General features: G+C 42.6%; 1 protein-coding gene across 1 annotated transcript in view; it reads right to left on the bottom strand.

The window, feature by feature from the left end:
- EIF2B3 (eukaryotic translation initiation factor 2B subunit gamma) overlaps positions 1-26,957 on the bottom strand; it is a 137,594-nt gene that overhangs the window by 13,323 nt on the left and 97,314 nt on the right. Inside the window, exons 8-11 of the mRNA XM_038414094.2 lie at positions 22,525-22,652; positions 20,309-20,487; positions 16,367-16,447; positions 14,476-14,624 (exon numbers count right to left, since the gene is read on the bottom strand). Of these exons, the coding sequence (XP_038270022.1) occupies positions 14,476-14,624; positions 16,367-16,447; positions 20,309-20,487; positions 22,525-22,652 (537 nt within the window). The remainder of the gene's footprint in view (positions 1-14,475; positions 14,625-16,366; positions 16,448-20,308; positions 20,488-22,524; positions 22,653-26,957) is intronic.

Genomic DNA, 26,957 nt, shown 5'->3' with positions numbered 1-26,957 from the left:
AAATGTCACTAATTTCAGTAAAGCCACAGAGTATCCCCACCTCCTCTCCCCTCCTCCCCACATTGTAAACAACTAATCCCAGCAGAAAACAACAGAGCAAAATGTACACACATTCTGCAACATTCCAGGGCCTTCTTTATCTTCTATTTATTTTTCTAAAAGGTCAGAGATTGTATGGGGGGGAGTGGGGGAAAGAGAAGAAAGCCAAAAATGCAGTCCATCTCTTGTGTGGGCTGAGCCAATGTCCAAACACACACAACATGGAGCTTTTATTGCAAAGCAGTCCCTGGACTTGGCATACTTCCCTCCATTCCCCCGCCCCCCAATTTGTGGCAAAATCTCATAGCTTTAAACCAGAGGACAGGGTGGTCGATTGCATTTGAAAGAAATGTAAAGAATTGGGAACGAATTCCATCTCCTGTCAAACTTATAAATAAGGAAATATTAGTCCCAGAGACAGACTGATTTACGCAGCCCTGGAACTGCTGACTTTGAGGCTGGCTATCCGTCTATAAATCAAACTCTTAAATCAAATCTGTCAATTGCAGTTGTAACATGCGACTTAAGAAAAGCAAAGCATCTACCACCTAAGGTAGTCAGATCTCCCAGGAATTGTGGTACTGGATTCTTCTTAACCTTTGCAAAATATGCAATGCTCAGCACACAAGGAACGGTCTGCAGGAATCCAACACACAACCCATAATTACAGGCTACCCACTGATTATTTAGGACTCCATGATTAAAGTGATGAACGTTCCTGGAAGAAAGGGGCTTAAATAACAGAGGTCAAGACCTCAAGTGGAGCGCTGGCCCTCAACGTACAAGCTTAGGAAGGTATGGATGTCACACGTTTGCCTTACAGCAAAACGACTGAAATGGAGATGGAAAATATCCAGGGCCGCTAGCTTAATCCAGTTGTGCAACAAAAGGTGATAGGCAACAAGGCAAGCTAGGGATGTTACACATCAGATGGAGGATTTCTCACTGAAAGGCTTGAGAAGTGGAGGAGAGGTTGAGCAGGCTCTGGAATGGAGATGTACAAGCTCTAAGAGGGATGGGATACTGAGCGCTGTTCCAGAGCTAAACGGCCGGCTGAACACAGGGCAGCACTGATGCATCCCTAAGGAGATCCAGCCAGTCCTGCTTGGCCAGAAAGATGGTAGCCACCACAAGAGGCCGTCCGGGTGGCAGATGAAAAGCAAGGAAAGAAAGAGTAAAGCATGGTGCTCTAGCAGCTGCCTATACTTTCCAAAGGAGTCCCGCTTAGTCTCTCTCAGCCAGTGGCATTGGGGCTATGACACACAATCAAAGGGGTCAGACGCTACGATCATGGGGAAAATGGAGAGCTTCCAAGTCAGGAACCTAGAGAATCCTGAAGCTTCACTTTCATAAAAATACCTTTTCACATGTTAATAATGAGTTGGGATAATGCAACTCCTCCATTTATACACTCAAGTAAATCCCAAAGGCTACAGTAGATGACAACTGAATGTGCTTAAATTTAAGAGATAATTTTCAAAGAAACCACCAGTCTGTTAAAAGAATATGGGCTTTGATCTCCAGTTCTCCCCCTAGGGGGGTAAACACGAAACTCCCACCAACCCCTTAAGTTCTTAAGCAATTTGTATTATCTCTGAGGTTGTATTTGCTGAGGAACTTGTTTCGCGTCTCTTTTTTAGACAGGTATATGTACTGTGCTCATTACCATGGTATGATTGCTTTACACTTCTCCTGCCTCACACCCTAAATATTGCACTATATGTACTTGCCTGCATTCATATTTTCCATTTACAATTCATGGGATCCTTCACATAACTGACCCAGAAGAACTGCCTCTGAACTACCATCACTGGTTTTAGAAGGTGAGATACTGGTTTCTGGGCAAGGTGGACTGGGAAGTGGTTCCTCACCTCTGACACTTCAGTTTATTTACCTCTTGTTGGTCTTGGAGTAAATTCATCCGTGGCCCTTCATTTAGCTAAAAGTCCAGTTGTACTACATGGCAGATCTGTTGTAGCCTTTTTCATTGTAGGAACCACAGTGCATGACATCTTGTCTCTCAGGATTCATTCGTTTACAGGTCTTATTTTAGGAGGGCTGTATCGCCCGTGAGCACATGGATACTCATCTGATGCAGAAGCCATTTGTTCCTCATTTCAAAGGCTCGAAACAGAACAATTATTCCTTAATTTCCAACTCTGGTTTAATCCACAAGTTTGCTAGCTGACCCACTCCAGGCAGATGCTGTGCTATTTGGAGTACATAACAGGATGGCACTCTCCTTGGGATTTTCCAGGTGCAGTTCTTTGTGGTATTGTGGGGTGCCCCATTTAGGACATCATTAACTTCAATACAAAGTGAGCCCCATTTGAGAAGTCTTTTTCTAAATGACTGCCTTGCCAGTTGAGCCTGGGACCTGACAGCCAAACCAGGTTCTTTCCTTCTCTCCCATTAGCAGTAAAAAAGGTTCCTCAGCCCAGTTCTGTTTAGGTTACATTTGTTCACTCCTCATGGTCTTCAAATGACCCCCTCTGTTACACTTGTGCAACTCCATCGTTCCCACAGGAACTTGGTTAACAATTGTGTTGATGCTACAGAAGTTCACCCCACTCTCCCATACCCATGTGGGGGAGATTTTCAAAGGTACTTACATGCAGAATTCCCTTTGGAAGTCAATGGGAGTCAGGTGCTTAACTGCCATATGTGCCTTTGAAAACCTCCCCTCTTGGATCTACATGGCTAGCAGGAGCAGAAACTTACTGGTGTCTCTGAAGCCAGATAACTCCGATGAGACACAAGGATCAGATCAGCTGAGCTGGAAGTGGTCATTTCACATAGTCACTCTTCAGAGTGGAACAATGATTTAAGCTTAACCTCTGATGTAATTTTTATTTGAACCAAATGTTCTGAAAACTGGCAAGAGTTCCTTGTGCTATCAGGGAAACATCTGTATCTATGTTAAAAAAGTGGTAACATACGTAATGCAGCTTGATGTAAAACAATGTTAGCCTAAAATAATCTCTTTTGGGGGATTAGTGATAAAAGCAGCTCAAACATCCACAAGATGTAGGTATTTTATGAGGAGGAATGCCCTAAATATACATATAAAGTGGACTTCAACAGAGTTGAAGGTGGCTGAAAATCAGTCCTCTAAGTAGCTCAAAGTTACTCCTTTCTAGAGGTTCCCGGAATGACTCACCTTTTCCATTTAATGGCTATTGGTTAACACATAATTCACCAAAAACAACAATAACTGATCAAATGTGCAGACAACAGCCAACATTGGAGGTGCAACAAACAGAGACTGAGAGAGGACGGAACCCAATCACAGTGTTACCAGGAGGGATTAGACCTTGCAGTGGAGATTTGCTAAATGTAATGCCCTACATTCAGGGAGAAGAAATAGAGAGCCCAGAACAGGTTGCATAACCCAGCAGCCATGCAGCTCACATTTAAGAAATTCAGGCCCCACCTTAGCAGAGCACTTACAAACCTATTTAACTTTAAGCATGTACATAAAGTTCATCCCTTTTAAGCAAAGTAGTTGAGAACATGCTGAAATATTTCTCCATAACTGCCCTAATTTGATGACTTCTACAGCTGCCAGAGGGAACATGTGGAAGTGGCGCTGGAGGAGACAACTGCCATGTTAAAAAGTAGGGCATGACATAAAATGTTTGAGGGTCATGGCATGAGCCCAGGTTTATTTCCAGCTTTGCAAGCTATTGGGTTCGAAGCAACTGCATCTCCTCATTCCTTCTCATGAGGGGATGTGTTGTAAAACATATTTTACAATGCCACACAAATGGTGCCTTGGCAACGGGATCTCTCCTTTGTACTGGTATTATCCAAAGGGAAAAATAAGACCACTTCTGTGCTGAACCCCTATAAAATTCTCCATTCCATCCTGGTTTTAATTAGAGCTTTCTTCAAATCATTCCCTTTCATACATCAGGTGCTGATTTAGCACTATCAAGGAAACAACCAATAAACTTCACAATCAATCTGCAGTTAGTAGTCAATCCAGCTTGCTTTGCTTGTTGTTTTCTCCCTTTGTACATGTTCTCATAGAAAGTAGCATTAAATTGGAGACATGTGGCAAACTAGAACAGCATTTAACTAGACACATGTGGTCCCTCTTAAGCCCACTTGCTGAGTAACAACTACAGCAAGCATTTGTGCTCTCTGCTTCAAGACAGGTAGCTGGAACTTGTTTAACAAAATCCAACATGTAGCTTATTATCTCAGTATGTCTGATCAGGGAAGATTCCAGTTTTGGTCAATATAGAATCAATGGTGATAATTCTTGCTTATCTTTTGCCCTGTAAAAGCAGGTCATGTCCAAATCTTGCTGTTTACTCTTCCTTACTGGTTTTAAAAGTCATCCTATTCTTCCTCCTACACACCCAGAACTCCTATGATTTCCCATCCTGATCACTGTAAGCTCCTTCTCACCGTCCCACCTCAGGTTGATATCAAAGACAGCTGCTAAGACCACCTCACCTCGATCGCTGAACCTTGCACTGGCTCCCTCGGGTTCACCACATCAGCTTCTTGTTCTCAAGGCCCTTCACAACTTCATCCGTTTGTTCGCTCACCTTTACTACTCTGGCCAGCTTCTCACACAAACGTTTCTATTCTGTCTTGCACTTAGCTCTTTACATGTGGAAAAGCCGCCCTAAAGAGAGAGACACATTCTCCAGATCTCACCAAACCCATTTGAATTGTAAAGTCCCCAAGGACTCAGCCTATTAATGATGGCACAGATGGGAATTGTTGGAGCTTCGTTTATATAGTTATGAAAACCTGCAAACTAATATATGCATACACATATTTTGTATATGCTTGATTGTATTCGTCTCCCCTTAATATGTACCTTGTCTGCTTAGGTTGGTTGCTAAATGGGGCAGGCACAAAGTCTTCGGATGCATTTGCATAGTTCATTAGCACAATGGGGCCCCCATCCTAATAGCTGTTACTGCAATAATAAATAGAAATAAAAGAAGAGGAAGAAATATAACTAAGTTTCCTTTAATGAGCCAGTATTCTTTAAAATCTTCCCTATTCTTACTAGTGCTCTTCTGGGTTGCAAAATCAGATACAGCAATAATGGTATTTACTTTGTGATAAGTACATACCTGAGAGCGAGAACGGAAAGTGACTGCTTTACACCAGTGGTTTTCAACCTCTGGTCCGCGGACCCCTGGGGTCCACAGACTATGTCTAACATTTCAAAAGGGGTCCGCACCTCCATCTGAAATTTTTTAACGGGTCTGTAAATGACAAAAAGGTTGAAAACCACTGCTTTAGACAGACGGGTATGGTCAGATGGCTGTACAGGTGAGAATGTCTCTTTACAAAAATTAGATATCTGAACCCAAAATTCTTAGTGATGTCCAGACATTGTTGGTGTGTGATCAAACAACAGCTGAAATTCCGTCCACTGATTTTAGAGACCTTCCCTTAAAGGGACACTATAAAGGACACAAATATGCCCCATACCTGGAAATCATCATCAACCCCTTTACCACATACTGCAACAGTCTTAGAATCAAAAGGGACAAATTCCTTCCAAGTGTAACGGAGTTCAATGGAGTGGCATCTGCTTATACCAGTGGTGAATTTGATCTAAAGCATGTAGGTTTCTCTCTCTTCCCCCTCAGCAATGCAGTACTGGAAGAGACATACATGGAGAGTTTTACCCATGCTGGGTTTAGATGGTATTCATATTTATTTATATAGTGCCAACACATTATACGCTTTGCAAATACATAAGACGACAAGGTCCTTGCTCAGAAGTTTTTAAAATCTAATCTATAAACCATACACTTTGCACTCAGGGATGGTATGATATTTAACAGAGGTAGTTTTTACCACCCTGGGTAAAAACAGTTTATCCCAGTTTAAGGCATTTTCTATTTCAAAAACAGTTTCATTAATACATACCACATTACATGTAGTTTTAGTTAAATATTCAAATTGGGGCTACATAAGTCTACATAGATTCATAGATTAGTTTAGGGTTATACCAATAAAACATAAAACTGCAGTGGGCATAATACAAATATATGCAACTATAATACTGAACATTAGAATGTCTGCATATATTTTGGTTGGGTTTTCTCTCAAGGAAGTTACATGGCACGACTCATTTCTGTTTTCAGTATTATACAAACAAAAGTAAAAGAATTCAATTGTATGAAACACCAATAATGCAGTGCTGTAGGCTTGCAGCATTAGGCAAGCAGAAGCATGCAGAGTTGCAGACTACCAGTCTAGGTCCTTTCGGCCACGCAGCACTCTGAGGCAGAAGACCAACTTTTGATGTAATGGACAGACCGAGCCTATTCCTCAGTTCTGAATGGATGTACCCAAAGTTTGAAAAGATTCTCTCTGTGCTTACCGGACACTAATACAATTATTTTTCCCAGGGTTAAGCCTGTATTTACTTTTCTCACCTAATTTTTCCCCAGGAAATTGCTAACTCTGCTTGCACTTGGATTTCATGATACACTGAAGAAAGAGGATACATTGTCTCATCTACAAGGCCTATTGGCAAGGAGAGGCTGACTTTATAGGACTTGCAAGATTGGCATGTTTGTTACTTGTCAAATTTGACAGTGCCCCTTTAAATCTATTGATTATACATACAATATAAAAAATAAATCTGGCTAATATACAGAGACCATCCAAAATCAGAACCCTGCTCACTTCAGCAATGAGCTCAACATCTCTGCCACTGGTGAGGACTTCCACTAGCACGGAAATGCTCATATCATCATAAACCACGCACCTAGTTCTGCCTTGCACACTATGGTGAGTAAGAATCTCACTGAAATCCCACAACTCTCTTTGCCTGTGCACGTGTCACACTCCGACACACAAGAATTGAAATACATTTATGTTTTGGGTTTGCCATTGAAAAATTAGAATAATTTCACCACATACGGCACTGTGGTGAGTCACAATAGACTCCCTAGAGCCAAAGCTTAACCAGCACATATAAAGACTTAGTCACTTACTCTCCATGCCTATAATGTTCTCTCATTTGAACATCCCAGAAATGTTTTTTTTTTTTTTTACTGTCGTTTAGTTGCCAGAAATGACAATCTGTTTAAAAACTTAACTTTGTTAAGCTATTTCTTTCAACACCTAGTAAACTCCGGTTAGCTGCACTCAAACAAGCCAGACTATAAAGCAGTCAAGCGCTTTAAACTTGACCTGAGCCACCTTCTGCAATTCCAGTACTGTACCTCTCCTGAACCAAGATGGCCAATTGTGTCCAACAGGCTGGGGAGTGGTTGCTATTACTCCTTTCTGAAAGGAATCTTTTCCTCCCTGGTCCCTTTTGGCTTTTTGGCATTCTGCTTGAGGAATTAATAGCATTTTTTTGTTGGGGAATCTTATGACACATAAGTTTCAAATAAAGCCACACAACCGAGACTGGGAAAAACGTGACATTTTTACAGTCGAAGCCTTACAGTGTTGTAAGCAAAGCATTCTTGGGGAGTGTCCACATGAGAGAGCTGAGCACACAAGATGTGAAGGGAGATATAGGCCCTCCCCTGAGGACTCTTCAGGTTTAGACCTTAATGTGGCAATTGCATCCATGCAGGTGAGCCCCTGCACCCATGTGGAGTATGCTGACTTTAGAGGGCAAGCGCTTCAGGACAGGGGCTGTAATTTGACAAGCCTGGATCCTTCTGATGCCCATTTTTAACAGACATGTAAACTAAACCCTAGAACAACCTGCCAGTGGGGGCTGGGGTGGATTCAGAATCACCTGAAATCTTTAGCTTATGATTGGACATCTCTTTCTGAATGGTACGCTCCAGCACAAGCAGAAACTATGGGCTGGATGCAATAACTGGATGAAATTCTCTAGCCAGTGTTATGCAGAAGACCAGACTCAATGATCGTAATGGTCCCTTCTGGCCTTAAAAAAAAAATCTCTGAATAATGGCTTTGCTTCCATCCACTCTGATTAAAGCACTGGTGTAGCTTGTACAAGCTTCCTTGGCTTGTACTCAGAAGGTCCAGGCCTCATAGGTGTTCATTTAATTGGGAATCCTGAGCTAATTTTGGATCATAAGAATCTTGCCATCACCACCATGATGGCTTCCTATTTCTAAGGAAAGTGCCAAACACAGTATCTATGGCTGATGTGGAAACTCTTACTTACCAAGAGTTGGTTATGCCTGCCAGCTGCTTCACTAAAAGGTATTAGTCAAGGATGCAACAAAATATGTATCTTCAGTTCATCAATCTACTATACGGTTACTATGGTACTGACTTCTAAAATTCAACAAGACAATTCTAAAACAGCGTTTAGTTATAAAGCTGGTCATGAGCCTTGTGCTGCTTTGTCTGAGCTCCTGATATCTTGCGCCCTCAACTAAGCTCTGAGCTACCCAAGAACCAGAATCTTCCATTATGTTCCCATCTCACGAATTTTTCCCAGTGAAACTCTTGGATTCCACGTCCAAAGAGCAGAGATGATGCACAGGGTACTTCTAGTAATTATAACACTAAGAGTGCATTTTTACACACCTACACACATCTATGCCCATCCACACCCCTAGCTGCAAATCTTCAACTGCCCTCTCCATGATTATTATTACCACAGCTCATAGGAGGCCAATCATGGACCTGGACCCCACACACAGAACAGAAACACAGTCCCTTCCCCAAAGAGTTTACAATCCAAATAAATCCCACAGTGTAGAAAACTGAAGGACCAATCAATCAGTCTCAAAACCTTGAGCCAAGATTTCAAAAAATTGGGGCTAAGGTTAGGCTCCTAAATCCATATTGAAACACCTAAAGAAGTGGCCTGATTTTCAGAGAGGTCAAGCTTTGCGGGGAGCTGCTGGGAGCGATGATCTAGGTAAGCGACCACAGCTCCAGTGTACTTCCGAGGCACTGCATGAAACAAGTTTAGGGAGCTCAGTTCAGAATCATGATGGTTACAAAACTGTTTCCAAGCAGTACTTTCTGTTCAGCAGAGGGACCAGGATGGAATTTAGTGATACCAGCTCTCTCTGTAATCAGCACCATCTCCCCGGGTAACTAGTTTCAATCACCATCAGGCTGGCACTGCTGGGGTGCTTGCACTAAAAATGACCTGTAGTCAGAGGACTTTTACATCAAAGACTTTCAGACACACAAATCTCAGAACCCCTTGGTACTGCACCTCCTCCACCCTGACCAAAACAATAAGTAGAAAGGTCAGCCCCAGCTGCTAGACAGATTGAAGATGCTCACAGCTACTGTGCAGTTTAGATAGAGAGGCAGGAGTTTTCAGGTGACCTATTATTTCAGCTCGATTAGTAGTTTTCCTCTATGTAACTCAGTGCAGTCATTTGTCACTGAGCTCCAGGGAGCTGTCCAGAGGGGAACAAGAACATTTTCCACACTGCAGCACGTCACCTGGGCACTCAGCATCTCTCAGCACTTGCACTGTTCTATGAATTACCTCCTCTAGCAGCTTTCAGCTGCCCGTCTCTCCAAACTTGGTCAAGCATGTCCATCATTCAGCACATATGTAATACTTGTTATTTTATTGTCTAACTGATGGAAGAATTAGCTGTGCAGTGGGAAACACATTAAGGAGGAACTGCTGATTATTTTCCCTACGTTATTAACTTCTTTAATCCTTTTGTAATCTCTTATAACAGGGATTCATGTCCACCCAAATCATTTGACAAGAGCCAGGTTACAGAATAACTTTGTACTATGCCTGTTTTCTTCTGAAGATTCCACAAGAAAATTGCTTTTGGTCCACTGGACCGATCAACGTAAACCATCAATGGAGAAATGAATCAAAATCTGAGAACAGTATGAAGATGCTGCTGTACAACAGGGTCCAAAATTCCTCAGTTTATTTCTTTTGGAAGAAGTTGTCTCAGTCTGGAAGAATCATCCAGGTGATTAGCTCAGTTTTTTGCATGACTAGCTAACCACAACCTCAGAATTCCAATCCAGTTTTATGAGGATGCACCTTGTGATCGTCCCATCTGCTCCCATGGAAGCTGTTTACCTGTCTCCAAGAGCTGGTGTTAAATTTCATGAGGCAGCTTCCAAAAAACTCTTTGGTTGGGAAATGGAATTTTGTGAATCCTTAAATATCAGGAAATGCAGCAGTTCCTACAGCATCTTGAGTTCGCACTGGAATCACTACCGTTTGCAGTATCTCATGGAAATGCAAAGTGATGGTGCACAGGAGATTCGGAGAAAAAACTCCTTGCCTCCCTTGCACTTTATTTAGTGAATCAAAGCTTCTGAGGCTGGCCTCAAACACTGTAACCATACTCTGCAGTGTTCATGCAGGTTCTTTGGAGTGCCTCTGGCTTCACCCCCTGATGGGCAATTACTGCGCTAACCAGCAAGATGGAGCAATGTGCCCATGGATGCTGGAAGGTTTGCACCTCCTTCACGGACAGAGATCATGAATGTTTCCTTCCAGGAGCGCAATGTCCCTTAACCAAATGGTGACTAGGCCCTTGCTCAAGAAATCACCCTTTGGTGATTGTGCTCTTGCCATGTGTGAGCTGCCATAAACATTCCTGTTTGGGGAAAGTTATTAGAAAGGTCACGGTGAGGCAGCTCTGGGTTGATCTAAATCACTCTGACTTCTCTAGATCCCTAACTACAATGTCAGGACTGGCCATAACATGGGGACTGAATTACTGTCACTAGTTGATCCAGCCCACAAGTTTGGGTATGCATTTTGTCTTTGTGAGCTTTTCCAGTAGCTCTTGATTTGGCTGATTATGAGCTGTTGCTGATGTGCCCAAGAGATCAGGTAGGGCGCAAGGGCTTGGTTTTCAGTAACTCTTCTCCCTTTTTTCTGATAGGCCTCAGTGGGTAGTATGCAGTAGCTTCTCAGCAGCCTTATAGGCCCTCTCATACAGAGCCTCCCTCTCACTTCCAGTTCAGAGGGCACATGAAACCATTAGAGAGACTGAAGTAGTTTGGGCTGCAGTGCCACCAAAATGTTGACAACACTCAAATATTTCTCCTTTTTATTTCTAAGACAACCATCACTGTAATATCTAGGGATCATTCTACATTGCCTTTCAATCAGATACAGATGGGGCAGCTTCTCTGCTTTCCCTATACCTCACCAAGATGTGAACCAGGGAAAATGTTAACTAGCCGAGGTTCAATCCAGAAAAGCAAGTGGTGAAAGCTGGTTGGCAAGGGGAAGCAAGAAAAGGTCTTGCCAAGGGCAGTGACACCTGTCCCTTGAGTACCAACACACCTTGCCAGATAGCCCAGCATTCTGAGCCTACTTTGGGGCACCCATCAGCTCTTGGGCTCCCAAGGAGCAGCAGTGGCTCATTTGACTTTTACATCTTTTGGTTAGCTAAGTGTTTCTCTCCTTTCCTTGATACAAACTTTGCAACAATATACCTGTGTTCTATAAACAGCACTGCTTTTCATCTGCTTCAAGGTGCAATTCAAAAGTGTCATGTAATATCTAAAAAAGTACCTGGTGATGGACCTGGCTTGCCTTAGGACTGCTCTCTTCCTATGCAACACCAACATGGCTTAGATATGCTGTGGCACTTCTACTAGAACTCATTTGCATACCTTTGGGGGACTGGAGGCAGAGCATTGTCACTGGATGGTCCCCATGTGAGAAAATCATTCCCTCTGGTGGTAAGGAAGAGCCAAAGTTTACTGACTTTCTGACCACAGTGCAAGACACCATTTTAACAAGTCCTTTCTGGGATGATCGCTGGGTTACTTATGGATGTTTGAAGCAGCAGAGATAGGGAACCTGTCTGAGGAGGGGAGCTGTCTACTGGGGGTAGTTTAAAACAACATCAACAAAGTTAATCTATTTGCTGCATCCAGATGCTACAGCCATAGACACATCACCCAAAAAAAAAAAAATCCATCAGCTGTGATTAAGGATTTGAAAGAAATGAAGGTCAAAATAACTGCAGTCAATTTTCCTTTTCATTAAGTTATGAGTAAGGTTTCTCTTACCAAAACTCAGCTTCCAGATACATTTCTAAACCTTCCTAGATGTTCACTAGAGGCTTCCCACGCCAGCAAACCCAAGAGATTTACATAACGTGATACAGGAAAAGGTATCAGCACAATATTTACACAAGCTTATCACATACAATACGAACCATGTTGAACTTTGAAACAGACCTTTATAGCGTATAATGTAAATTCCACCCAGAGAAAAAGGTACCAAGACTCTTCTAGTGCATCAACAGTCAACAGCAACAAAGCAGTTGGGTTGATGGACTTTTGGAACTATCAAGGCTGTTGCTACGTTTTGGAGCATGACTGATTGCTGCGAATGGCTGCACTGGCTTTGTTACAATAATGGCTAGGAGAAGGAGGTTAGTCAGAAAACAAAACCAGTGTGCCCACAATGGTATTTTGCTGTTCAAATCAATATTTGAACATACTGAAAGGCACACTGAATAATGATTATTAGGATAACAATCCCTATTGAGGGCTTAGAACAGAACATTGCTGTGTATTCAATGCAGAGGAACACATGCAGATTTTGTTAGCTACTTTTGTTATCTACCTATTTATATATTTAGGCCCCTTTGTGATTTCATTGTAGAGCAGCTTACCTCGTACGCAAAACCCTGCCAGAATGCCTGTGGTACCAATCCATTAATCAAGACAACAGTGTAGCTCATTGTCAAATCAGAGCATTTCCTGGTGCTTAGAGGATGGAAAATCTGTGAGACTGGCATATTGGAGCCATTTACAAGTGAACTGGAGATCAGCTATTATCTACACACCAAGGAATTCTGATTTATGATGTGCTTGAAATTACTGTGGATTTCTATTAAAGACTAAACACTTGGCAGTGACGTACCATACTTACAGAGTAGCAGCCGTGTTAGTCTGTATTCGCAAAAAGAAAAGGAGTACTTGTGGCACCTTAAAGACTAACAAATTTATTTGAGCATAAGCTTTCGTGAGCTACAGCTCACTTCATCGGATGCATTACCTGTAATTTGGCTCTGTAACAGTAGTATTCTCCACAGACCCAACATCCTTTTGTTTTCAAGCATGTGACCGTGAGAGCCAACTTGGCATTTTTTAAGGGTTTGACTTCTCTCACAAGGACCCTCAGCAAATCTCATGGCATGAAGGAGCAGGGAATTAATAAAGGCCTGTATAGACTCTATTGAGCAGTTTCTTTTCCACTGACACCCACAGGAAGCTGGCTTGTAAGACGAGGTGGGAACTTTCAGGCAGCAACTGGTTGGTCATTTTCCCCTCACTGAAGAGTCAAGGAATGTTTCAGTAGCACAACACAAACAAGTGGGATAAATATCATCTACCATGGAGACTAGGAGCAGAGCGAGCTTCTCCCTGAATATATAATACACATAATACAAAGCAATGTCTACATGCACCTAGGTCGCTTCTCAAAGACACTCATGAGAGAACAGGAGCCCCAGAACTTGTGTGTATTGGGGGGCAGGGGGAATCTATGGAAGGTAAGTCTGGGAATCATTTGATGACTGGGCTGATTCTTCTTCGATCTGCGAAGCAAATCCTCTCATGAAGAGGACGTTGCAAGTAAGTAATGACTGACTTTCCAGGTTTGGGAAGCACTGAGGCAGGATGAAAGATCAACTTGCTTCAAAACTGTTCATTTTTATTGGTTTAATCTTTTACAGTTTGCAAGCCCTTCCAGCATGCAGGCTAACGAATTAATGAGGCTAACAAGTTAACGAGTCTGCTCCTGTCCTGCCATAGTGACCAGCTAGAATTTTAATGGTGCCAAGACAGAGGAGGTCTCATTTTTAAACGTCTAAGTATCAGTGGTAACTGTTTGTGTGGATACCCATTCATTAGCTAGGGTCTTATACACAAGGAACCTCTACCAAATGACAGATTTCCTTTTGGGAAAGCTTATTTATTTGCCCCGTTTTCCAGCAATTGTAATGCTAATGTAAAGATTCAAGATGACAACAAAAAGACCTAAGAGAATGTCAGTGGAGGCTCTCAAAATACTGAGGCAGTAGGAAGATTTTTATTGGTAAATGTGGAATTTTTAAATCAGCAACTTAATAGGAGTATGCAGATGTTTATACCAAAAATCTTGAAGTCAAAGCCTTTAAAATAAGCCTTCAGTATTGGAAGGATGCGATCCAACCTCATAGAGACCAGTGAATCCATTCCATCTATATGACTTAAAATAAATTATGGAGATGACAGGCTCTCCAGAAGGATGGGATGGAATTAACCCTCCCTCTCTGGATCCCTCTAGTTAACTCTTTTCCTTGTTATTAGTATCCTATTGAGACTAGACAAGACTTATTTCTGATTCATTCTTATATCCCACAGGAGATGAGAAACAAGCTTCTTCCTGAGACTAATTGCCATGGCTAGGAATCTCTCACAGGACAGCCAGTATCCCAGTGCCTTTCTCAGAGAGGGAAACTGCTTAGGACAGGGAGATACAAAGAAGTAACATACCCTTCCTCAATTGTGACAGAGTTCATGATGATGCAGTTAGTTATTTTAACTCTGTCTTTTATGGTGCATGTGGAGCCAATGATGGAGTGTTTAATGGAGGTCTTCTCTCCAACCTGCGTGGATGAACCAATGATGCTATCAGATCCAACCTAGAGAGGAACAGAGTGGAAACTTAGTCAAACTACCACGGCTATATATTAAGTCATCCCCAAATCAGTGTTCTTCGTATAGGATCTCTATCAAATACTATTCTCCATATAACTAGATACCATGAATAATACAAGCTATATGTCGGCGATAAGTCTTGTTTACTTGTGCACACATAAGACACTTCCACAGTTACTGGCGTCAACATATTTTGCATCTTCAGAAAACCTACCAAACATCAAAATTCAACTACCCAAAGGCCTATAAAGTCTTTGCAGTCTAGAGCATGTTTAAGGGTAAGAAATTATATTTTATCGTATTAACTAAAGCAAAGATCTCACCTTTGAGATAAACCTATATCATAACGAGGAGTGAATGATGATGACTTTGTTCATAGATGAGAGCTACACTTAAAAGTGACTCTTCATAGGTTAACTATCTTACTCTTGATTAAGGGGAAGATCTTTTCTCCAGTATGCAGTTTTGGAAGTAAAGCATATACCTCAAATAAGTGAGTACGTGTGGGTGAGGCCTGGTTGACATGTCTAAAGCATGCTGTATGATCTGTAGAATGCAGATTTAAAAGAAGAATCTATGGATTTGTCTCCATGAACGCTTAGTTTGTAAGAAGCCCTCAGACACTAAGTGTCCGTGTGGACGCTGTAGTGCACTTTGATCTATCCCATTTTGAAATGGGACTAGATCAAAGCACAGTAGGGAACTGTTAGTGTGTGGCAGCAGGGTCAAGATGGATACTTAGTAAACGACAGGCTAGTGAGGGGGAAATTCACAGCCCAGCTTGCTGCAAGCTAAATGTTCCCAGAGACAAGCCCTGTGTGTTGAAACAGGTAGTCACAGAGCAATACCGCATCAAAAAAAGAATGGGGAATACAGGAAGTGGCAAAGGAATAAGATATTACCCTTGAATACATACAAAGCAGGACCTTGATGATCTGAATGTCTTGGAGAACACCCAAGGCTTCTATTGATTCCAGGGTTTGGATAAATTGAGGTGGCCTCCTCAACAAGACCCCTGACTCAGCACAGCCTGGTGACCATTCCCTAAACAGACAGCTGGCCAATTTTCACAAGCCTCCAAGCTCAGGAAGACTTCAGTACACGGGGGCCACCGATGTAACTCTTCAACATGAAGGCAAGGACCTATGTGAGCAGTCCTATTTAAGTCTGTGGGACTATTTGTGTGAATTCAGAACTCACCAAAGTAGGCCCAAAGCATAAGGGTTTGGAGCTGGGATTCAGCTAAAATACTTTAAAATAAGAGCCAGCACTAAAATACTAAACCCTGCTAAGCTTGTTGGCCTTTGGAAAGCCAACTGCTTGTCTATCCTCATCTGCCAAACCTCACATCAGCCTGCTGGGGGACAAGATGCTGCAGTGGTTTGGGGTAAAATTTGTATAGTATCAAACAGTATAGTACAAACAGTAAAACCTAATTTTTAATGAATAAAGATTGAAGGGCAGGAACTGATGGACGAGGACACATGGGTGCTTTGGGTTGTTTTCCATTACTCTGTTTGACTCAGTAATATTTAGAATACGCAGCTGAAGGAGAATACACAATCGGGACATTTTATTTTGTGTTCAGTCATATCTTAGCTCGGAGCTTTAGAACCTTGGCTACATTTTTGAGACAGAAGTTGAATTACAAGAGGCAGCTCTCGAAATTAAGGCTTAGCAGATAGTTCCACCTCCCCTCACACATTCCGCAGGAACAGTCACTCACCAGGCTTCTGTCAGTGACTTGAGAGGACACGTGAACCAATGGCTCTTCTGGACACAGAAGAGCAGATAACAGCTTAGGAACCTGGAAGAGGAGATCCCAAGTCACGGGTGAACAAGCTAATGCTACATCAGTGTATTACATGGACAAATCCAAGCAGGCTTTTGTTTCACGGCACTTCAGTATATATCGTAAACTTGCTCATTTACAGAAGATATCATTTTACCACCTTTGGTTTAAGTTTGCAACAGACGCATGATAGTTACCCTCTTCACTCCACAGGAGAAGATAGACTGTACTGGTACAGTGCCAGCTATTAGTATGTCTCCTCTTTGCACACCCTGCTGGGTAGGTAGGTCTAATCAGGAATCAGCAGCAAGCTGCAAGGCTCCCACAGAACTCAAAGGACACGCAGTATTTGAGTTCGTACAGTGTCTCCCATACAGAATGTAACTTAGCATGCTTTAGACACAACACAGCAACTATACAGGACTCATTACACAACAGAGTACTCGGACTCCCAGGATGACTAAATTAAAGCAGTTAGTCAGAAGGGAGCTAGCTGAAGCACAGGCAAGGGGAACTATTTCAGATGTGAGAGGCGAAAACAAAAAGGTGATGAGGTGTCTGTTCCAGAGAGCAGAAGCTGCAGAAGAAAAGGCGGGTGCTAGAGAAGAAGACATAGCAGAGAATGTAATAGAGAGAGACGAGGTCCAGGAAGTAGCCAGGGACAAATCCACGGAAAGCAATTTGAACTGGCTCCTGAAATGAATGGGGAGCTAGTGTTACAGGAGGACGGGATAATCCCACCCTTCCTCTTTGTGCAGTAGGGAAGGCAGGCTAGGGAGGCACAGAAAGAGCAGGGGGACACAGACTGAGCGAGAGGAGATGACAGCATGGCTGAGGACTGCAGCGGAGACGCAGTTGGGCACACAGGCAATGCTGCAGAGGTGGCCGTGGGCAGACTGACATGCAAGATGCAGGAGGAGAACAGTTCAGGGTTGGGAAGGATACCAAGGTCATGGACAATGAAAGGTCCATGTTGAGAAGAGAGAGGTCATGGGGCTGTTTCAGAATACTTCGGCTTCTTTCAAGATATCCAGTTGAACGGAGCTGAGACAAAGCCACATTCGGTTGAGAGAGACAGAGAGGAGTCCAAAGTAGTGCCTGTGTACAGACAACCAAGTATCACCTCAAGTGTGGCCGTGAAGGTAAAAGTAGAAGTATGATCACCAAAAGGGAAATGGTCAGTAAAGAAAAGCAGAAGGCAGAGAACTGAACTTCATGGAATTCCATCCAGTGGGAGGTGTAGGGATCAGATAAAAGTAAATAACTTGTGGTCTCACAATGAGATGCCATTCACAATGGATTGTGCAGATATGATCAGCCCTCTCCCTTCTGACACACACTGATCAACACAGAAAGAGTTCACAATGCTGGCTTTTAAACTGTCGTAAAGGTTCAGAGTGGACCCTGCAATGAGATGAATGGCTAAATTCACCCCTCGCAGAAAGCAACCATTTCAGGCTGCCAGCAGCCCCAGGCAGACATTGCTGCATCTGTCACTCTTCACATCTTGAAGGTTGTCTCTGCCAGCACCAGGGCTAGAGACAGCAGTTTAAAAGATGAAAAGTGAGACCCTGATGCATAAGATGCAGCCACTATTGAAAAGCAACAACTCACTGAGCCATCCCAACGAGGCCAATTTTACCCCAGTGGTTATGCCTTGACACAGGGATGCTGTCATAGCTTGAGACACAGTAGTGCAGCCATGACAGAAGGGATCCAAGAGAGAAATGAACAGCTATGAAGTAGCATGGAATGGTCCATAGTGTCAAAGGCTGTTCCAAGGTCTGGGAGATGAGGAGGGAGAAGAGGCCTTGATCGCAGAAAGGAGGTGGTTACATACATGAAGAATGATTTCTCATTTGTGGCCAGGGCAAAACCCAGATTGAAATCAGTCAAGGGTAGCACAGCACAGGAGGTGATCAGAATGATTAGAGAAGGCTACAACCTCAAGCATTTTTGCTCTGAAAAGGAAGGCTAGTGATGGGGCGGGAGTTAGAGGGAGCGTCTGGGTCAAGGGAAAGTTTAATGTTTTGCCTTTAATTCATATTAGAAGGAAGCTATTTCCTGCTACTGATGCTAACTCCCCCTTGAAACCACTGCCCACACATTGGTTTCAGGCATCCAGAAACCCAGCTGGAAGTGAAACAATTCAGGTCCAGTGTCTCCTCCCCATGAGGGCAATGGGTTAGAATGCCACTCCTCTTCTGGCATTAGAAGTACAGTGCAGTAGCTATAGGCCTGCCTTCTTAACACACGGCTCGCTTTGAGCTGCCAGTAGCAGCCGTAGAGAGAAGGCATCAGAACTGCCTACAAAGCCCAAGAGGAGAGCAATTGCGACTCAAAGATTCCTCAGAGCAGAACAACAAAATAGAGGAGAAAACCACAGATAAAATGAAGGGTGCATCTTTTACCCGCAGTGGTAAGAGAAATAAAATGCAGCAGGACTGACGACAAGAGCTCCTTTTCCAGGGCTCCTCGTTCAGTTCTGTTATATGATTCACCTCTGCAGAGTTTCCTTAGGACCCTTACCATTCTGGAAAGTTAAAAATTCAAGGAAAATCTTCCCCAACATTGCAGGTCCCAAAGTGAATTCAAAGCACTAACTTTACGTACCACCCAGGAGCAAATGCATTTCCAGCACTGACCAAAATGTAGAATATTTAGGTTAAAAAAAAACCAAAACCCAAACCACACGGAGTCTGACTGACTCAACTCAATAACTTTTCACTCAAGCGACTGCTGCCAAATGCACATGCTCACTTCTGCTAGCAAGTGGTGCTCTCCCTTAACCCTTCTGACCCACTTGTCCTTGGGCTTATAACAGAACTCGCTCGCTGCCCTGTCAGCAGCACTGTGCCCTTTCTACCTTCTGTGTGCTCTACTATAGGCACCAAAACAGCTCCTCCCCACCCAATGCATGCAGAGCCTTTAAGCCCACAACTCCTGGGTTCATACCGGTTCTGCCCTGCCCCCAGCTATGGTTTGCATTCATTCACCCATCCATTCCAATGAGATACCACAAACGGAACCAGGAGACAGAGACAGGAGTGGCCATTCCCAGAAATACCAATCCAGCCCCTTCATCTCGCAGCCACAGTCCCCGATTCCTCCCCTGCAGCATCCCTCCAGTCTTCACCAGCCTCCCCAAACTCCAAAGAAATCGGCCAGTCCTGATTGCGCACACCCCATCACTTGATAGGTGAAGTGAAGATGTGTACAAAGCAGCTGCCAGTTTGGCAAAAAATGGGATCCTAAGGGTTAAAGCTTTTAATCCTCAGGTCACTAACACCTACTAGCCACACTCTCTCTCTCTAGCCCTTCCCTTTCATCCCATATTTAATGAAGTCCTATATCAGGGTAAATGTGAACTGGAATTGTGACTGATCGATATTATCTTCTCTGTCAGCCGGAGTGCCCTGCATTACATTGTTTACACTGGACAAAAATCTGCTCAAGCAATGGTACATTTAGAATGGAAGCTATTAGGCCGCCTAAATATGCGGGTTGCTATCAGCAGCCCCCAACAACAACAACATTTGTTTTCAACTGTAGCTCTCAGGGGTGGGAATCATCATCCCCAGCTTACAGCGGGGAAGTGAGGGGCAGAAGATTTACATGACTTGCCCGAGGTTGCCCAGCGAGTCAGAGGTACAACTGGGACTAAACTCCAAGTCGCATACCCTTTGCAGTGACCATGCTGATGTGCTCAGTCAGCAACTGGATACTGGATTGAGAGAGTCCCCAGGCAATCCTCATCAAAAGGAGGGATGTCACTGATGAAGCTATCCCTACAGATAACAACATTACACACACACACACACACACACACACACACACACACTGTAGTCCCATAAACAATTTTTATATTTGCTTTACCTGTCTGTTTGCTTCAATGTATAACCCAAGAGTGTTCACTCGGTAACAGAGCCCCTCTTTCATGATATGGACGTAGCAACGCACTTGTCCTCCATTCAGATCTCTGCTGTGATCATTCCAACATGATTTATCTGGAGCAAATTCCAGCAAGCTATCACCCTTCACATAACTGTAGATGTCTGCAGAACATACATATGCAACATGAGGCAGGCTTCAGAGAGGTTGCAACGCTCTCCACAGAAGGGTTCTAGACACAGCGGCTTAAAAATATCTTGGGGAGGGGAAACCTCACCTGAGTATTTTACAATCATTAAGGATTTTTCTCCTGTGTGGTAGGGAAGTGCGACCATCCCCATGTTACAGCTGAGGGACTGAGGCCCAGGGCACGTTAAACGACTTGCCTATGGTCACATAGGAAGTCTGTGGTTGACCCAGAACAGAAGCCAGGGCTCAAGTTCCAGTCTAGTACCCTACCCACTATCCATATTTTCACAATTACATTGATTTGCACTGTGGCACAGGAAGAAAAACACAGAGCCAGAATCTGGTTGACTCACTGATTACAATGGAGTTACTCCTGATTTACACCAACATAAGGAAGATCAGGATAAGCTCCATAATGCATCCTCCTGTCCCAGCGGGGAAGAAGCCTGTATCTCAGAAACTCCACTGTAATGTCCAAGGAAGTTTGACTTTCTAATCCCTGAACAAGGGGAAATCCAGAAAGCACAACAAGAAATCTTGGGGTCCTAGGTCTTTAAAAAGAGCAGGCAAACAAAACAGGGAAGAGTTTTGGTTTTTCACATTGCCTATTAATTTCATTTGGTGACCCCTACTTCTTGTGTTATGTGAAGGTGAAAAACAACAACACTTCCTTATTTCCTTTCTCCACACCAGTCATGATTTTATAGACCTCCATCATATCCCCCCTTAGTCTCTTTTCCAAGCTAAAAAGTCCCAGTCTTATTAAGCTCTCCTCATATTGCAGCCGTTCCATATCCTTAATAATTTTTGTTGCCCTTTTCTGAACCTTTGCCAATTCCAATATATCTTTTTTGAGATGGGGCGACCACATCAGCACACAATATTCAAAATGTGGGCATACTATGGATTTATAGAGAGGTAATGTGATATTTTCTATCCCTTTCTTAATGATTTCCAACATTCTGTTCACCTTTTTGACTGCTGCTGCACATTGAGTGGATGTTTTCAGAGAACTATCCACAATGACTCCTAGATTTCTTTCTTGCTAACAGCTAATTTATACCTCATTATTTTATATATATAATTGGAATTATGTTTTCCAATGTACATTACTTTGTATTTATCAACACTGAATTTCATCTGCCATTTTGTTGCCCAGTCACTCAGTTTTGTGAGAGCCTTTTATAACACTTCGCAGTCTGCTTTGGACTTAACTATCTCGATCAGTTTTGTATCATCTGCAAATTTTGCCACCTAACTGTTTACCTCTTTTTTCAGATAATTTATGAATATGTTGAATAGTACTTGTCCCAATACTGACCCTGGGGGACACCACTGTTTCTCTCTCCATTCTGAAAACTGATCATTTATTTCTACCCTTTGTTTCCTATCTTTTAACCAGTTACCAATCCATTAGAGGATGTTCTCTCTCATCCCATGACAGCTTACTTTGCTTCAGAGCCTTTTATGAGGGACCTTGTCAATGGCTTTCTGAAAATCTAAGTACACTATATCTCCCTTGTCCACATGCTTGTTGACCCTCTCAAAGAATTCTAGTAGATTGGTGAGGCATGACTTCCCTTTACAAAAACCATGTTGACTTTTCCCCAACAAATTATGTCCTTCCCTTTTCTTTCCATTTAGCTTATCCCCCTTAATAAACCCCCCAATCCCTCTCCCCAGAAGAATGGAACTAACATGACATTTACCACCATCATGCTACTCACCCTGCTTGTGTGTTCCACCTCTTCCCTCACCCTGCACCTATCTTGTCTGTTTACACTGTATGCTCTATGGGGCAGGAACCGTCTACCACTTTGTGTTAGTGCAGTGGTTCGCACAATGGTGCTCCCCTCTTGCCTGGTCCTTAAACATTACCATAATAAGCATGTTGAATACATAAAAAAGAAAAAGACCCACTGATTTAGACAAACTCTGGAGTCTATCCAGTAGCCCAACTGCAGCATAAATGCTTCAAGATCTTCATTAAACAAGCTGATTCTTTCACTCACCTAATGACTTTTGATCCTTCTTTTGATCCTGGTCTTTGTTGTCCTGTCCTTGTCGTAAGGATGCAGGAGAGGAGAACTGTTTCCTAACTAGATACGGAATCAGTTCACTTCGGATAGATGTTAATGACCTAGGAAAAAACAATGACCACAAATGAAATCCATGAACATTAAGTGCTGACATCCATTTGATTTCTTCACAGAACATCTAGCAGACATTTTGCAGGTTGCTTATTTAGCAGAAATAAAAATGCCAGATGCTCAAGAGCAACTGGTACTCAGATAACTTCCATTAAATGTGCGCTTTCTTACTATATATGAATCTAGAAGGGACTTCACTCAACCTTCTTTGTGAGATAGGGAATCAAAGAAACCTTCTGACCTTCCCAGCAAATTCCCCATTTCTCTAACTCAAATCCTTCAGGTCTGCAAAGGGAGTGTAAAACCCTACTGGATCACAATGGTGATGCTTGGAACCCACAGTGCATGGCTGCAAACGACGACACAAAGTGCCAGGAAAATAAGAGAATCCAGCGCCTGCTGCAACGCCCTTCTCAGGGAAAAGCAATAAAGAAACTACTTGTCGAACAGTGAAATGTTCGAGAATATCTGAAATACTCAATCCTTAAACGAAAACAATGAATCACAAGCCATAACGGTGTCCTGTTCCACTGCACATCTGAAAACCCAAAGAACATTTTCAGACTTATTTCCTTAACCAAAGGAAGTTTAACACACATCTTAACAAGTTCAGGAATGAGGTGTCATATTCTTTAAGGGCCTCAATCCAACAGCCACAGAAGTCAATGGAAGGGGTGCCACTGACTTTACTGGACATTGGCTCTGTCTGTCTTATGTACTTATCTGGCCCCAGTATCAAAGAAACTCAGCACCTCACAAACTTTTGTTATATTTACCCTGAACACCCTATCCCCTGTGAGGCCAGCCAGGGCTGTTATCTCCATTGTACAGATGAGGACTGAGGCAGAGAGAGATGAAGTGACTCGCCCAAAGGGACACAGACAGTAAGTGGCAGAGCAGGATTACAGCCAGGTCTCCAAGTCCTAGGCTAGTGCCCTCCACTGGGCTACTCCTTTGCTTTTCTACAACAAATAAAACCTGCTTCTCCCCCACTCCCAGGAAGGCCAATGCCATGTCTAGTGCACATGAGCTTGGAAGGCTAGTATTTTACTGGAGAGTTAACATTGGAAGATCATTTGAATTTGCAATAAAAAGTGTTTGAAAATAACACACATGTAATCACTGATATACTACGTGAGGAGAAGTAGCCTGTGGCCTATAACTTTCTTACATTGGGTCTGAAACCAGTTTTATTGTTATTGCTTCATTACTTTAACAATATGCATTTTGTTGCTGGCCTGTTAATTATTTAAAGGCTGGAAAAACCAGTTAGCAAACTAATCCAACTTGGCCTATACAAAGGGGATTGTATAACTTCTGTAATGTATGAGGAAAGGTTAAAAGAAACAAATATGTATCGCTTGGTTAAATGATAGCAGAGGATATCCATAATCGGTGGAAAGGTGCAGACATCAGAGAAAGAAAGGGTGGTACCCAGGGCAGAACTAGGAGTTAACTATGGATTCAATTAAAGGAGGAAATATTTAGGTTGAGTATTAGGAAAATGCTTTCTAGGCAGTGAAATCTATTAGATGTCAGAACAGACTCTCATCAAGTGGTGGAAGTCCTGAAAATATGCAGCACAGAACAATCCCGCCCCAGTACCCTTTGGGATGTGTGACACTGGAATGGGTTTGGGAACCAAAAAGGTCTTTTCTATCTGTAGCTTCCCTGGGTAAGTTCAGATTAGATCATCAGACCTACCACAAAGACCAGAATGAAGCACTATCCTGGCATACTGACAACAGAGGTTGGAAGGCAATGTTTGTGTTACATATTCTGCCCTGTAATTTTTTAGGTTTTGCATATGGAACCATCTGAACCATCCCAAATCTAACCCTTTGATCAGCTCACTTTTGTCCTGAGAGAAAGCCCATGTGCTCTATCCGGCAATCTGTCCTTAATCTTCAAAACAACATAATTATATATCATCTTGAGGTAGCCATATTTCAGGAACTAATGAAGCAAAACTTGTTCTTTAATCACAAAATCTCTCATCGCTAACCATTTACAGACTCTCTGTGCCATGGTCTCCTAGCCCTGCATTCTGACTTACGTGTGGGTATGCAGATGGGCAGTTTACTAGCTTAGAATGTTTGCCTGCAGCTGTGCCATTCAGCAACGATTTCCTGCTTGGGTTTTATACTCTGTCCAAAACCGACAATCATGTTTTTCCCTCAGAGGCTGGCCAGGGCATTTATGGGATCCATTACCTATAAAATATCTGAGTATTTGGCACAGTCTTAAACAGTCTGAAGCAGAAAACAACACAACAGAGTAGGACGTGAAAGAGGTGGAAATGGGGAAAGACACAGTTTTGCCCTATTTTGGATGTTTTATTCTTTCCTGGCCATACTTTTACAGTCTGCCCAGCATTCTCTGAAATGCGATCCATATTCCTCACTTACAAGGTGGGCCTAACTCTAGTCACCTATAGAATATCTCACTCTCACACGGTTTAAACAGGATTTAATGGAACTGTTAAAGGGAATTTGCTGAAAATATTAGCAGTGAGGCATTTGGTAATCAAGATTTGGAAATTTCTCTTGACATGTTCTGCAAATGTGGCTACTCAAAGTAACCATGTAAGAACATTTTTTGAGAGTCTGAAAAGTGGCAAATATACATCTGGCCAGGGCAAGAATGAAGGCGAGGAATGAGAAAGACAAAAGGATTAGGTCTGAAAAACCTTAATCAGGAAAAAAAAATTAACAAGAATTTGGGAGGAAGCCAACTGCCCTGCACATAGATTCAGGAAAATTAAAGAAGAAAGGGTTTCTGGCCCAGCGCTATAAAAATATTCTTATAATAATAAAATCCTAAAGAGCAGTTACAAGAGCCTATGTAAAGAGTCAGAAGAAAGGATAAGCTTGTTAAATCTGGGAAAGGAGTCTTTCCTATTCTATCACCATGGCGTCTGTATTAGTACCACCCTGACTCAAGCACCAATGAAGGCCGAAACACACAATGAAAATGACATAAGGAAACCTCTACTATTTCCAGAGTGAAGTAGTAAGGGGTAATGCAAAGTTAAGGCAAAAAGCCTGTCAAGAGCCATGTCTGGATAACTGTGTTCTGACACCCAACAGAAAAATATGGGGGATAAGAAGCAGATGTACCCACTTTTAAGACTTTCATAAATTGTAATTAAAAACAAGCAGCCATTTTCATCTTCCAGTCTCTATGATTTTATTTTTAAATGTTCACATCTGTCTGCTTTCATCTCAGCAGAAAGTAGGATTTCAATATAGCCGTCCAAGTGTTAGAAATGCTGCTACTCTATCAAGTGTAAAGAGAACAAAATGTTGGAGCTCCAGTCCTGCTGAGAACAATGGGAGAAGGTGGCTCTTTTGAAGGGGTCAATTCGTAATGACTCAAAATTTCAGTTATGAAAAACCACCAAAAAATGACCATTAATCCCAAATACCTTCAAAAGCTACTCAACAGGCAGGCCAGGAGGAAGAGGGAAACAAGGGTGTATTGATGTGTGTTTGCAGGGAGAAGAGGGGGAAGCTGGGATGCATGGGCAGGGGGAATTTGGTGGTGTGTGGATAGGAGATGCAAGAGAAGTGGAATTTCGAGTGGTTTGTGTATGAAATCTTTTAAAAAGATGTCCAAACAAAAACTATGTTAAAATGGAGTCAAAGTTGAGAGTAATATCAGTAATTTAGGATAAACTATAATACCAGCATGTTGTAATCATCCCAAAACCAAGGCATTCTAAACTTAAGAAATTCACAATTAAAGTTAAACTTAAAAAAATCCAAACACATTAAGCTATGGAACAATTGTTAGAGCATCCAAACAACCTTAACTCTGCTCTCTGATGACACCATGGGGTGGGGGGACAGAATCCAGTGTATTGTTAAAAATCACTTTAATCAGGGTCCCACACACTAGAATGCCTTAATCATAATCGTATGATTTTTGCATGGTGTCACTATAAGGCAGAGTTTAGGTTTCTGCTAGAGGAGAAACTTTCAGTTATGAAGAAGAGTAAAGAGAAATTACCATTCGTTCCCCAAAATACTACTCAAATATAGCCTTTGCACAAGACCTCCATGAGTTTTAACTGTACAGAAAGTTAGAGGAGTCCGTGACAGAGTTAAGGTTGTTTGAGTGCCCTGATTGTGCTGTGCATTTCTATACATTCTCTCTCTCTCACAGATACATTCACACACACACACACACACACACACACACACACACACACACACACACACACACACACACACACACACACACACACACACACACACACACACACACACACACAGAGGAATCACTTCAAGCCA

The sequence above is a fragment of the Dermochelys coriacea genome, chromosome 8, assembly GCF_009764565.3.
Source record: "Dermochelys coriacea isolate rDerCor1 chromosome 8, rDerCor1.pri.v4, whole genome shotgun sequence".
NCBI lineage: Eukaryota > Metazoa > Chordata > Testudines > Dermochelyidae > Dermochelys > Dermochelys coriacea.
This window is presented reverse-complemented; position numbering and strand designations above follow the sequence as displayed.